General features: G+C 49.0%; 1 protein-coding gene across 1 annotated transcript in view; it reads right to left on the bottom strand.

The window, feature by feature from the left end:
* Positions 1–14,777, bottom strand: part of LOC144165804 (uncharacterized) — a 55,123-nt gene that overhangs the window by 26,077 nt on the left and 14,269 nt on the right. The window contains exons 7-13 of the mRNA XM_077695584.1: positions 10,149–10,256; positions 9,229–9,358; positions 6,519–6,700; positions 5,355–5,506; positions 2,768–2,964; positions 2,001–2,146; positions 90–401 (exon numbers count right to left, since the gene is read on the bottom strand). Of these exons, the coding sequence (XP_077551710.1) occupies positions 90–401; positions 2,001–2,146; positions 2,768–2,964; positions 5,355–5,506; positions 6,519–6,700; positions 9,229–9,358; positions 10,149–10,256 (1,227 nt within the window). The remainder of the gene's footprint in view (positions 1–89; positions 402–2,000; positions 2,147–2,767; positions 2,965–5,354; positions 5,507–6,518; positions 6,701–9,228; positions 9,359–10,148; positions 10,257–14,777) is intronic.

Here is a 14,777-nt window from a genome sequence, read left to right as displayed (position 1 = left end):
GAGCTTTGAAACTGGTGTGTATTGAATAAGCGTGCTAGAAAGTAGCGGCAAACAGAGGCTCTCTCGTGAAGGAGGCGGAGGAGACCCACGTGAAGTCCATGGGGTCGAGGCTGGAGGAGAGCGATATCTGGTCGAACTTGGGGCCCAGCAGGTCAAAGGGCGCAGAGGCGGCCGACACGGTGTGCTGCTGGCGCAACACCTGCTGCTGCTGGGAGGTCAGCAGGGCACGGCGAGCCCCGTGCTGCTGCTGCTGCTGGTGCTGCTGAACCGGGGGGCTGCAATGGACCACGGTCCGCTGCTGCTGCTGCTGCTGCTGGTGCTGGTGGTGCTGCTCGTCGGCCAGCGAGATGAGCTCCTCCATGGTGTCCGACACGTCGTCCGGGATGGTCGACGGGGGACGCCTGCACCCACCCGTTCCGTTTCCCAGTCAGGTGAATTTTTGCTGAATTGTTGAATTGGTGGATTGTTGATTTTTGGGGGGAGGCTTAATGCGCCAAAGCTACGCCCCGGCTATGAGGTGCACTGAGGTGGAGGGCTCCGGATTGATTTCGACCACCTGGCTCCACTCAGTTATGTTTGGGCTATCCATCTGTTTTCTTTTTTTAATTTCCTTGAGGTATGGCCCTTGTGCATGGTCGCCACCTTATTCAAGGTGTTTGTAATTTAGAGATTCCGTACTAGGGAAAAAGCGTCCGCTCGGTTCTGTTTTGGTGCAACTAAATCTCTACACAAGAGCGTTTCCACTTTCCTCTTGCACCTGAAAAGCAGCCACCACGTCCAGGATCGCACCCGCGTCCTTGGGCTCAGCAGCACATCACCATAGCTACCGAGTCAACACGATGGGTCAGATGCAATTGTTACTACGCACAAAGAAACCAAATAAAATGTCAGAAAAAGAGTACCTTGCCTAACGCTCAGCTTCCTGCTAATGCATCAGTGAATGGGGGAGACCATTTATAACGTAACACCTTACGCAGGACCGCATGAAATGTGCAGCACACTTTCCCTAAACCACAATGTTTGTGCTGCACTCCGCTTACAACACAGTCCCCCAAAGCAGTGTACCACTTGTGGTGTGGTTTCCTCGCTAATCAAACAAAGCAGTTGGTGTATTGTTTCAGGGGCACATAAAAAAACACGGGGAGGGGGTCGGCAATAGGCTATCCAATGTAGCGCACATCCTCCTATCATGTCCAACTTAGACGCAGAAAGGAAATAAGGTGCCCTTTCGGCTAGACGTTTGAAGTCACACGATGACCACACCTGCCCTTTCGTCGGCGCACCTCTCGAAATTGTAAGCTACTGTGCTGCCAGCAATTGGCTGCATTCAAACCACATGCTGATAGTCAACCCCCTTTCGTATCACCAGCAAACAATTAGCAGAAGGCAACAAAATAACACAGGTTGCAATCACGCAATGCCAGTGGTAATTGTTGTATCCAATGCACACCAATCCACTGACGAACAGTGGGATGCAGACGCTACTCGTACCCACGGAAAAAAAGAGGCCCTTTATTATTTCACTAAAGCTTGATGTTGGGCAGAGCGCTTTTGAAACTACAGGGGATGACCCCCAAAACAAAGAACATACAGTGTGAATGAAGCGCAAGCTAACAACTGAAGGTCGTTGACAACACAAGCATACTGTCCATTTTGTGGTTGTCCCCTGCAGCTTCGAAAGCGATATCCCGTCTGTCATGATGTACTTTATCCTTTGCACACTATGGTTTGGTGGTGAAAGCACGGTGTGCCATCAGTGGCCCAAGCATGAACTAAATCACACATCACAACAGTAAAGGCTGGGCTCCCGCCGCTGATGGCACTCGTTCTGCTGAACACCTAAAAACGAGCAGCTATGATGTAACACTGGCATTTGATATGGCTCGAACCTAAAGCCGCCATGTGGCATATGGGGCATGGCAAGCCACCGTGCGGCACTACACAGCTCCACAACCATCGCTGAAGCCAATAAAGCTGCCACACTGCACGTAAAGCCTCACCTGTGGGTCCTCTGCGAGACAAACATGTCGACGGCCGACGGCTGGCGTGGTGGGGAGAGCACGGTGCGACCAGGCGTCGACTTGATGCGGGGCCCGTCGACCCCATTGTCCAGGCGGCCAATGAGGAAGCCCATGTTGCTCATGCTCTGCCAGGGAACAACACCAGGGTTGCGAAAAGCTTAGCTTTGCCAAGGGTGTGTACAACTGGAAATGGAGCTGGCAGCCTTCAGAGACATTTCAAAGCTTAGGCAAACCTAGCAGCCAACCCCACGTCGTTAAATATGGACAGCAGCAAGGGAACGTAAAACAAACATGGACAGCAGCAAGGACTGTAATCAGGGAACGTAAAACATTGAATGGGCTCCAGCAGCAACAGTACAAACCGAACCAGCTGTGACAAAATTTCTTCCAGCATTTCAGACGACACAGCCACGTGCTTGTTGAGCATTCTTAGGGCCTTCCACATGGTGTGAAGCAATTAAGCACCAAGACTAGACCCAGGCAGAAATTTTTAGCGAGCTACAATCGCTACCTAGAACATTTTGAATTGCAAGCAAACTTCCATCACAAGCTTGGCTTTGTGCACGATTTTCCACTCTTTCCACCTCGAAGTCCAGGCGTACTTTCTCACACAACAGGACACAGCACAGGACACAAGAGCCTCACACAGTGCTGGAGTATGCCCAGAGCATGGTGCATGCCGCACACTTTGCACTCGGGGGCAAAGGCAGCCTTTGGGAAGCAACTAAACGCCCCCCAGCCCCTACCTCCTGCACGATGGCCGACAGTGCGTGGTAGACGTCGTCCAGCTCGATCTCGCGCTCGCCAGGCTCGGGCGAGAGGGCTGAGTAGACGAGCGTGTCCAGCGGGGGCGGCAGCTCCGAGCGCCGGGGAAGCCCCACCCGCTCCTCGGTCAGGGACCGCTCCACGGTCGCCCGGTCCTGGAACTCCCAGGGGACGCAATCTGCGCAGCACAGGCACAGGTTTGTCCACCTCAACAACACGTGCAGCGCAAGCCCAGCAACGCTTTTCACCCAGCGAAACTGATGACGTCACTTTCATTGCCGTGTCTTAGCATCATCCCTCGTAAACATATTTGCGACCTAGTTAGTCGTTGCTAACAGAATGAATACACTTCCCTTGCGCCCTCGGCAAGCGGCATCCTCCACTTTATCATTTCTTTCTATTCACTGCTGATCTAAAGATAGACCAGGGTGTCTAGAAAATTGCGTAATTCAATTTCCCTGACTTTTCCATGTTTTCTATGACCATTTTAAACGAAATTCCCGGACCAATACAACAGGCGCCATTATGCGTAAATGGTCCGTGAAGCATATAAAAAGCATATACAAAACACATTAACTTCAGTTTGTTCAGTTTGAGGTTTGCTTGCCTTCTGTTACGGCTTCAGAGTTTATTTCATCTTGCCAGATAGAAGCTTCAAGTGCGCTTCAGCGAGCACATTTTGCTTTTTTTTTTTTATTGTCCTGGCTCGACATTCAACGTGAACTGCATGGTGCGTTTTTTTTTCGCACGCGATTCGCGCGCGTCGGCGTTGCGCGCGCGATTTTTTGACGCCCGCGTCGACGATTCGCGCGCGCGCAGCTTCTGCCTCGCTCAGAAAATGACGCGCGTCGCGGGAGGCAGTGGGAGCCTGCCGACTTGCGCCAATGGAGAGCCGCAGCCTCATGGCGGCAGTTTCGAAGCTCTCGATATGTTTAGGCTTACCACCCCGGCAGGTATTGCATGGGCGCTTTCACTAGCGGCGCGGATGATATTGTACAGTACCGTTTTCGCCCACATTATAGGCTCCTTTACCTCACAAGCAACTTCGTGTGTGCCTTGTGTGGCATTTTAGACAGCGCTTAGAAGCGGTCGCTCGAGCTGCCGTCACCAGTTCGCGGTCGAAGCCGCCGGCATATTTCCGCTGCCGGCAGCACCGCGCCCAGCATGCAGGCGGTTCCGCGGCAGCGTCAGAGCGTCTGTGACATGCGCGGCGCATTTTCGCGAGCAGAAAACGCCCCACGCGGTTCACGCTAAACCATGTCATGTTCCTTTTTGATTAGGTAATTCTGGCTTCTGATGCCATAAGAAAGAAGTTCTATCAAGATTAGCTACAAAAAAGCGCTGACTTTTAAAATTCGCTGAAAAAAAAAAGCGCGTTGTGCGTGCGATTTGGGCACCACCTACATCGACCCTCTGCGCAAGTGCAACCAGCAAGCTAAGCCAGCTGCGAGCTGCGTGATCCGCACGGCATGTTTCTGCACGCGATTCGTGCGCGGTATTTTTACGGCTGCGTCGACGATTTCGTGCCTGCGGTGGATCCTTTCCTGCACAAGCAAGTGCGTTTGTGCGTTGAGTAGCATTTTAAAGAGCGGTTAGAAGCGGTCGTTGGGGCTACCGCACTACTCCGCGGCCAGTGCAGTCGCCATGTTGCCGGCGCCTGCCGCTCGGCACGCATTGTGCAGGTGGTTTTCGCGGCGGCGTCACCGCGCCCCGTGCGCGGCGCGTTTTTGCTTGCAGAAAAACCAGAAAACGTTTCATGCGGTTCACGCTTTCATCGCGCGCGAACGTGTTGCGTTCGGTTACTTCTTGGGGGCCCCCAACACTGGTTTCCCCTATTCTGAAACTGTGGGCAGGCCCCGAAGTGGTTTTCCCTGACTGGTACTACTTGATTGAAAAATTCCCTGACAATTTCCAGACTTTTCCCGGTGGCGCGAAATTCCCTGACTTTTCCCGGTTTTCCCGGTTTTCCCGGTTGCTAGACACCCTGTAGACGCACCCTAGTGCAGTGACAGGCCTAGTCATATCGCTAACACTATAGCATCTCAGAAGCCCACGGATGCGCTAAGCCTAAGCCTACCTCCGCCTAGGCGCGGTTCTCGCGACAAGTTGCCGCCAGACACTTTCTAATACTGTTTGTTCATCCTTTCGGTTATCGATAAACATGTTTACTTCATTTGTATGCCGTGCAGGGCTTTTGCCGGTCGTCACATAGACGAGTACATGAGCCGTTGAGCTGTGATGGGTGTGCCGAGCAGACGACACACGGCACCCAACCAACCAATCAGATTGCGCCCTGCGGTCATGTGCAGTCAGTAGCCAATTAAGCGGTGCGTTCTGTCTTTTTGCTACCCCAGGTTTTACTCGTAAACAATGGACGAAACAGCAAATTGAAGACAAAAAGACACACTTTCAAATAGAAGATGGATGCCATAGCGAATGTAGAACCCCAGCGGCAAGTCGTCGAAAAAATGCTATGTTCGTACCGAATCTTGGCCGATTTTAGCGGTCGTCGCTGCTATAAATTGATATTATGGCTCAAATACGTGGAGGGGCGTGAGAGGGACCCACCAGCGAATAGCTCCCAGAGCACGGCACAGAATTGGTAGAGGTCGGAGAGGGTGGTGGGCCGGCGCCCCGCCAGCACCTCGGGTGCCATCCAGTGGTAGTAGAAGTCCAGGAAGTCCTCACTGGGGGGGCTGTACGGCCGGCCGCCATTCTCACTGCAAGCGGTGATGTACACACAGGGAGGAGGGCGCACTCCATGAAATAAATGCCGCAGCATTCCCACACACCCCAGTTCCCTGTGAGAGCACTACAGGAACCACCATAGGCGCAGGCAGAAAATTCTCCTCCTCGCAATGGTTGCGAGGAAAAGAAATAGCTTTAACAAAACGATGCGAAAAATGGGCTATGGTGCGTGACTGCAGCAGACGCTCAGCTGGTCTAATTGACTGAACATTCTGAACATTGCCACACCACCTTCCTAGAATTTGCCAGAATGCAACCTTGTTCAGTTTGAACAAGCTAGCCTTTGCTAGACCACCCTACCCTATCCCAGCCACAAGAAACGTTTTTCCAACTGGAAAAACACTGGAAATGTCGACTGAAATCTGCACCACAGTACTGACGTAACAAGGGCAGGAGTGATGCAATAGGGATTAGCACTAAAAACAGTGTGTTCACCACATCTTAGTGTTCAACTGATGTTGACTAAATGAAACGAGGCCCCACCCAGTCCTGTATCTCGGCCACGGCTAAGGTCAGTGGCCGGCAGTCACACAGACAAGACTGAGACGTCACAGAGGAATCTGGTGGCTTGTTAATTTTTTTTATTTTCCAGGAATATCTCAATTATTTCGTTGTATTTTGCAATGAAACTGGTATCGCTCTCGAGACAAAGCAATCTTTCCGATGAACCACACGTGTTTTGTCTTTAAACCAAAATGCTGCTTTTACAGTTTAGCGTTGTACTGTGCGATTTCTGAGTGCAATTCTTGTATTACTGTTTCTCTTGCTATTCTGTTCACTCGTTGTTTTCTTTATATATAATTGTATTATTAGTGTGTTATACCTCGATCCCCCCCTATGTAATGCCCACCCGGGCCCTTAGGGTACTTAAATAAATAAATAAAAATACAGTTGCCATGCTATCGAAAGCTGTTCGAACTATCAGAATACACCGTGTCCTGGACTCTGTCTTCCAATAGAAGCCCCCCCCCCCATCCTCGGTACCTGGGCTGGACGAACTCGAATCCTCCCAGCTTGCCAAGGCAGGGCGACACGACGTAGACGCAGTGCGAGGACACGCAGCCGTGCACCCATCGGCGGCTGTGCAGGAACAGCAGGGCCTCACATGCCTGCTGCAGCACCAGCAACAGCTGCTGCCGGTTCAGGGGGCCGCTGTAGCTCTCCGACTGCGAGGCGGGAAGGGGAAGGGGACAGCCCCTCTCGATTCACAGAACGACCTCTGTACGTATTCCAACTACAGGTGTTTGAATGCAGCAAGCTTAGTGGGGTACAGTCGAATCCCGCGCAACAACAAAATTGACGGGACGCGCAAAAAATTTTGTTGAAGTAGAAATTCGACGAGGAGGAGGAATAAATGTTTATTTCACGAGCGCTGGTGCTGCTGTTAGGGATCTGCCTCAAAACACCTCCACGGGGCAAGAAAAGTAGCCCTGTATATTATCCGCATCATTGACCCCATAAGGCAATGTTTAGGAAAAGGAGTGACAGATAAACAGATAACCATTCGTATGTTTATTATCCGAATAAACACAAGTTGATTGGATAACAAACGTACATTGTTATCCGTTTTTTACCTGCACGTAAGGAGCACATTACGAGGGGGGGCGGGATGCACACGCAAAACATATTGCTGCACAACAAAGCGTACCTACGAAGCTGGTTACTTGCAGATAGCTCCTAAGCCATGGCAAGCCCCCCTTCTCGCTTGTGGCTGGAGCAGCACTGTTATCTTATCCTCTAACTGGGCACGCTGGCAGCTCACCTTGGCACGCAAGCCGTGCACACTTGCATTAACCGCGACCATGTGCTCGCAAGTAGATAGAATGATGCAGGTTTAAAACTAAAAATGAAAACATTATTTTTGCTTTTGTCTTTGCAGAATTGCAGAAGGAAAACTGCAATATGACAGCTGCTCACAACGCATACAACGGCGCAGCACCAGCGAGGAACATTGGCGCGATTTCAACTGGATATGGATTGGCTGTAGCTGTGGCTTGGCCAACCGGGCCTGCGCCTTGTGTAAACACGGCCTGCCACATTGTTATCACCAGCAAACAATGGCATCCATCTACGAGTTTGATTCTGTTTATGGGAGGTGGTGTGGGTGCACGGTGAACATTTTCCGTGAAACTAAGCACCCTGAATGTATAAAATGTTACACATAGCCGGCGTTATGCTTATTTTATTGTAAAACGAATGTTCAAACCTTGCCCCAATGAGCGAAAATTTTGTTGAGGCGAAAGCAAGCCAGACAAATGGTTCGTTGTGACGAGGACTTTGTTGCATCGACTTCTACGGCGAGCTGACGGGGAATCGTAAATATTTTGTTGAGACGAAAATTTTGTTGAATTGCACAGTTCATTGTAGCGGGGTTCGACTATATATTGTGTGTTTGCGGCACATCATGTGTGGAGCAAGCCGTTATTTTGCCTGGTTTAAAATAGTAGCGCGATTAATTTTCCGCAGTAATATTGGTGCTTTTTTGCAGCCAGACGCAACTTTTAAGCCCGCCCATTAGCCATGCCAAGGACTTGTGGAACGTGCCTGCATAATACATGACGAAACGCTTGCTTAAAGGGGCCATGAAGACAAAATACAAATTTGTGTTGTTCGAAAGATTTTGTGTTTACAGTGCCCCCAGGGCTTGTCCGAATGCAAAACGATGCTTTATCCACTGAGAAATTACCTAATTTAAGTTAAAATTTTGATGTTCCCGCTAAATCGTGCGTTTTGGTGGTCTGCAATAACATCACAGGAACCAACCACTCTGCGGCCGATAGGGAAGAGAGAGAGAGAGAGAAAAGACTTTATTTAGTGGCCCGATAATTTCTCAGACGGTCGGCAGCCGATTGGGAAGCCTTGTTTATACCGTTAGTGAACCGAGATGGCACCACCATACCGCGGGAAGCAGTTTTCTGCCTTCAGTTTGTTTTTGACCGTATTTAGACCTGGCTTGTTTTTCTTCAGGGAGAAAATATTCGTTTCATGAAACACAGTTCTCGCTCGACAAATATGGTCACGTAAGACACCGTCGCTTGTGTCAATTGGCCAGTGTCGCTTGGCCGGTTGACCCCAAAGCCACGCAGTGCTGTGCAGCTAAACCAAGCATAGTGTGCACAGTATCAGCAGCAGTACGCATCAGTACTTCTATGTTTACATGTGCTTCTGTATAACTCCCACTGTTTGTCCCACCATTCTTACTGATATATAAGAATGTGGCCTAAGTTTAAGCGCAAATCGCTCGTTCGGCAAGCTTGTAAGCTTTGCATAATTTGCATTTGCTTTTTCCGGCCTCCGCCAATCGCAGAACTGGCTGGCATGACATCACAGGTTCTGTTGCGGTAAATGAGGTAGTGGTTCGCATGGCAATTCCCTTTTTTCCTAATTATGTAGCTTATTTGAGCGTAGTTTACGTTACAAGTGGTGTCAGTATGAATTTCCAACGAGGCTATCTTTTGAATGAACCAAAGTTGTGTTTTCTCTTCATGGCTCCTTTAAGCGTGGCTCCCCTAGACAGTGGCGCCAGATTTCCCTCTAGTATAGTAGGAAACTCTATGCCCTGGTGCACTCAGGTTCACTACACTACACCTCTCGCATAGGCTGAGAAAATAAGCGAATTGCTCGCAGCCCCACACAGGGGTGGTGGTCCCAGAGTGTGGCTCTCTGGGGGGGGCTAGGGGAAAAAGGGCCCCACCTGTGCGTTGTGCAGCACGTCAAAGAGGCTGCCAAAGTGGACGCACTCGAAGACCAGCAGCACGTCGTCCATGTTCTGCACGGGGCTCACGGCCAGGGGCCACAGCAGGTACGGGTGGTACGTCAGCTTCCTGCAGCCCAGGAGGGGGGGCACAACGACCGGGGCAGGTTGGTGTGCCACACCGCGCAGCTCAAACTCTTCAATGTGCAGCTAGCTGTTATAGAACTTTTATTCAGAAATTGGGCCATGCCAGCGACCCTGGCGTGGCATCTAGGGGAGAAACACTGACGTTTGCTACGCATCTACTTATTAACACTACTTGGTAAAACAAAGCTTGCTTTTCCAGTCAGGAACCTCTGTTCACTCATTTCCACAGTTTTTTTTTTTCTTTTATTTACTCGCAGCGGCAGCTGCAAGCACTTGAATGCTACTTCAACTTTCTGTCGAGACAGCATGGGCTGGTGAACTTGCCCCACGCTGGCCCCATACTTCCCCCAGGAGGGCAACTGCGGACCGGCTTTTGATGCATGGGGCCTATGGGGAGTTTTGTAACTGCTGCATCATCATAGTCACCAGCCTGTCTTATGCCCACTGCAGGGCAAAGGCCTCTCCCATGGATCTCCAATTATCCCGGTCCTGTGATAACTGTGATCAATAATGTACCCCGCAAACTTCTTGATCTCATCTGCCCATCTAACCTTCTGCCGCCCCCTGCCACGCTTGCCTTCTCCAGGGATCCCCTCTGCTACCCTTAATGACCAACAGTTGTCTTGCCTCCGCACTACATGCCCTGCCCACGCCCGTTTCTTCTTCTTGATTTCCACGAATAACTGCTATGTACTGAGCAACTACTCCACGCCCAACAGAGGAGTGCTTCCCCTCCTTCCACAGAGTTGGGAGAGAAGGGGGAAGGGGCCGACCTGATCTTGTCCAGCTCGGTGATGAGGACGTCGGAGCAGGGCCCCCGGGTGTGGCTGCCGCTCAGCGACGACTTCTTCACCGACACCTTCAGCTTGTCCCAGTACATGCTGCAGAGTGAGGGGGAGCAGTGCAGGGCGAACAATCTCTTTTGGGCAGGCCACAACAACAAGGGGACTGACTAGTCGATTCCTTAGCAGCTACATCGGCAGCAACATAGCCCTCCAGCGCACCTTCCCCCAAAAGAGCACATGCTTTGGTACGCATAAAAATAGCTTCACCGTCCCTTCTTAATAAACAAAGTTTACACAAGCGCGAAAGCTGTCTCGCATCAAAAGTGTGTCCACCCTTCGCTCAAAGTGCGTCCAATTGATGATCGAACCTTAAAAAATCAGAATCACAAACGAAAGACAAACACATGCCAGTATTTTCCACACACTAAGTAAACACATCGACGAACGACCTAAATGTACACTTCATGATCAAACCGTGTCTTTTCATATAGAACTGCTCCTCTTTTGCGATTTTCACAAGTAACTGTTTCGACGCAATAAAAGAAGCCCCGTTTCACGCATACGCTGTGTGTCCAGAGATCTTATCAGAGCTTCCCAGTCGACCGACCGTCTATAGTGAAATGCATTAGTCTTTTGCCCTAAGGAAGCTTTCGCTTTAGGAACACACTGCCTACACACAGCTTTGAAAACCATATTGATGGTCAAACCCCACAGTTGAGGTGCCGACTAGTGCCTTATGTTAGCCATTTCCATGACACAAAACAAATGCCTGCCCTGTGGCCACCTTGGTGACACAACTGTGATGCAGCTGAAGGGTTTGAAGTTGCATGCTGCCAGGCAACACACCCGTGGTGTTATCGTGAAATGTGTAAGAAAAGTCTTTTGTTTCAGCTTTATGCAATTTTTGAAGTTCTGATGCAAGAAATAAAAAGTGCCATAATTTGAAAAATGCGAGCTAAGAAAAAAGTTTTTTTTTTTCTAGCACCCGGAAAATCAGTCAAGCGAACACTGTTCCTAACCTCTCACAAGGACAAATAAAGTGCTAAATGGTATGTAATAAGCACAAATTCTGCTTGGGCAGAGTAACTCCTTCTGACACAACAGCACCGTTTTGTGGCCCTTAATTTTTTTTTCTTTGATGGGAAATTTTCTACCCAATCTCTAACGGACTTAACTCTTTCGTTACCACTAGAAAATTGACCAATTTTTAGGGGTCCAAGAAAACATTTTTTTTCTGCTGAAAAAATTGGCTAGGTACTAATTACAGGAACACAAAATGCAGATTATTTAACGGCCTTTCCAATAACACCAGTTTTTTAATGTTTTTATATATCATAGTTGCAAAAAAAATGTCATCTAAAATTTTTGCCAAACTGTCGAAAAAAATGATAAAACAAAGTTGTGTATAACAAACCACCGGTAGTAAAAAAAATTATAATATATATTTTGTAGGGAAACACTTCAAAAACACGCCCTAGAAAAAATTTCGACGTGCGCGGAACAGTTTCTCAGATACAAAAAAAAATGTTAGCACGCGCGGTGCTTGTGTCATGCGGAGAAGCCCGACCTCCAATTCAAAATGTGCAATTTCGGGTGGTTCCATGGAAGAAATCTGGTGGTTTCACATTATCAGAGGCACCAATTTGCCCAACATAACGTAAAAAGATCTTGCCAATGACTGAATTTGCATTTACAGCCAGCACAATATTTGGGACAAGCATGGGATGCAGAAAAACATGCATGAAGTTGAAAACAGAATTCCGTGGTTGATGCTTGTTGGCGTTCACGGTCAGTTACATCTCAAAACATAAAGTTGAGCTTCATCATCATCTTCTGACTCGCAATTTTGTAGCCTTGCTTGCAGGAATGAAGTGCGATGCGCTAGAATCGTACCCTGCAAACTTTGGCCCAGTAGCTGTTCCGCGATTAAAAAGATAAGCACGAGCCTCCTCTATTGCAGCCTCACCTAACATTTTTGAATTGGAACAGTACAAAAACTTATCGGAGACTCCATCCGAATAGACAGTTCAACTAAGCAGCAACACTAGACCCCCGGATATACCCTCGCATGGAAACGAAACTGGAAGGCAAACAGCTGGCAGTGTTTGAAGCGCCAGTTTGAAGCGCTGTCCTCATCGGAACAGTACCTGGCGACAGGGTGTGATTTTTTTTCTTGTATCTGAAGTTCTTATCGCAGAAATTTGGTTAGGGTTCAGTGAAATCAGGAGCAGCATGCTTTGTTCGAGGATCAGTCGCGGACAGTCAAGGCCCCATGGCACGTAGCCTTGAAGTTGGGTAACTGCGTACTAGCGCCAAATATGAATTTTGTGATGCAGAAACGAAACCAAAACTGCTGTAAACTGTTCGCGAATGGTCCTGGGGTAAGTAGAACTACCACACAACTTAGAACAACGTGCGCAAAGGCAATAAAACTGCCTAAAATCATAAAGTAGCTTTGCAAACAGGCACTGCTTGACATTTTCAGCCGATTTCTGGGATTATAACTGTCAGAGCGCAAACCTGACGATTGAACATCGTTTGCTGGTTCACCATTCACGCCCTGATAACAAAAAACAAACGCTGATGCAGAATAATTACAAGTGGCACACATTCTTCGTTGGTAGCAGTGCCCCTTTTTCCACACTCAGGTGGTTCAAACGAGTGTACAAATCACATTTTTGTTGCAAAAATGAAAACAAGAGTGATTTTGAAAGGCCATTTTCTTATCAAACTCCAAACAGCATTACTTTCGAGCAACGCCTGGAACGCTATGAAAGGGCGTTCCGAAAGTATCGTTCAAATTAAACAATTCTGAATAGGCGCGGCAAGGAAAGAGTTAATCAAATTCTAATGAATTTTGTTTAAGGTGTGAGAAATATTTGGCTGTACCAGATCTCACTAAAAAATGACAGACCCCCACATGTAGGACATGTTTCGTTAAAGATAACCCAAGAGAAAATATTCTGCTGGTTTCTGCTGGTCCCCGTTGAGGTGGTTTATGGCCAAATTCCCAGCTGGGACCAGCAGGCTGCTGGTCCCAGTTGGGACCAGCAAGCAGCTGGGACCAGCAGGCTGTTGGTCCCCGTTGGGACCAGCAAGCTGTTGGTCCCAGCAGGCTGTTGGTCCCCGTTGGGACCCACAGGCTTGCTGCTGCCAGTTAGAATTAGTCACTTGGTGGGCAAAATATATATCGCCAGTGGCATGTGCCTCCAGCTAGAACAGCATGATGTACACATTACACATGATGCATTCAGATGCATTTTATTTACCAGCAAATGTTGCAACTGCCATGCACACTTCCCTTGTCGTTTTTACAGCGAATTAATTTCCTGGCGTCTTGAACTCCTCTGGACAACTTATACAATCGATATTGAACAGCATTCCCATTATGAATTTATATCAGAACGGCATTCACCTTTGCACAGCAAGCGATGCAGGTAGCGTCTTTTCGTCGTCATCAGGAATTTAGTACACAGGACACACGACCTCTAACAAAGACACACGAAGCGGCGAGTCCTACGTACCACACCATGACGCCGCGACATGCGGCCGTGTTCACGCTCACAAAAGTTCGGTGGGCAAAAAAAAACGTCTTCGGCAACACTCGATGACATGACGCCGACTGTTTTGATGTCGAATTTCGCTACAAGATGCTCAGTTGGCGCCGTATTCGTCCCGCGCAAACACACGATCACACACCGCACTTTGTAATCGTCGCCATGTTGGCTAGAAAACAACTAGCTTGGCATGGCTTCAGTTGGCCAAGTTGGCTTCGCGGCCGGCTTGTTAAAAAAACGCTGCCGGTACGTTAACGAACAATCAGCGGCAAAAACACATTTATACCTTGAAGCGGCAAATTCAGGTTCCTTGTACAATTGTCAGCTTTTAGGTCCGCTCCGACTTGGCTGCTTTATGAAGGGCATAAGTGTGGGTTGGGGCATGGCCGATTTTTGCATTGTTGGTGGGCGAGGGTCCGTTTTTCTTTCTCTTTCTCTTTGGTTAGAAAATAGAATATTCGGCGAGTATATGCCTAGAAATAGCTATAAAACCAGGACTCAAGGACCGAAGTGGGCACATACACTGCAGCTCTCCAATTGTTTCGGGACCAGGCTTATATTTATTCGTTTTAAGAGCACAAAGTTGAGCTGTAGACGTCCTAGACGACCTTCGGCTAATGATTTGCTGATTCCAGTAGGTCCTTTAGCAGAGACCGTCTGGGTACAAAGAAGTCCTGGGAGCAACTGTTGGTCCCAAATGCAGCCATTATGGTCCCAACAGCAGCCCAGCTGGTCCCAACTGAAGCCTTGCTGGTCCCAATAGCAGCCCAGTTGGGACCAACTGGAGCCTTGCTGGTCCCAACTGAAGCCCTGTTGGGACCAACAGTGGCCTAGCTGGGACCAGCAGCACCCAATCTGGGACCAGCAGCGGCCCAGCTGGGACCAGCAGAAACCAGCAGAGACCAGCTAAAACCAGTTCAAATATTTTCTCTTGGGAATTGTGTCCCACACCATAGCAGAGAGAAGTACCAATCCTGTGACCCTGTTTACAGCAGTGCAGGCACTTGGAAAGAGTTCAAGCAATAAGAAGTGCACGCTAACAAAGCATGTTCATTCAATG

The sequence above is a fragment of the Haemaphysalis longicornis genome, unplaced genomic scaffold (assembly GCF_048455015.1).
Source record: "Haemaphysalis longicornis isolate Haplotype H1 unplaced genomic scaffold, Haemaphysalis longicornis Haplotype H1 scaffold_15, whole genome shotgun sequence".
Lineage (NCBI taxonomy): Eukaryota > Metazoa > Arthropoda > Arachnida > Ixodida > Ixodidae > Haemaphysalis > Haemaphysalis longicornis.
Note: the sequence above shows the minus strand (reverse complement) of the source record. Positions and strands in the feature narration are given on the sequence as shown.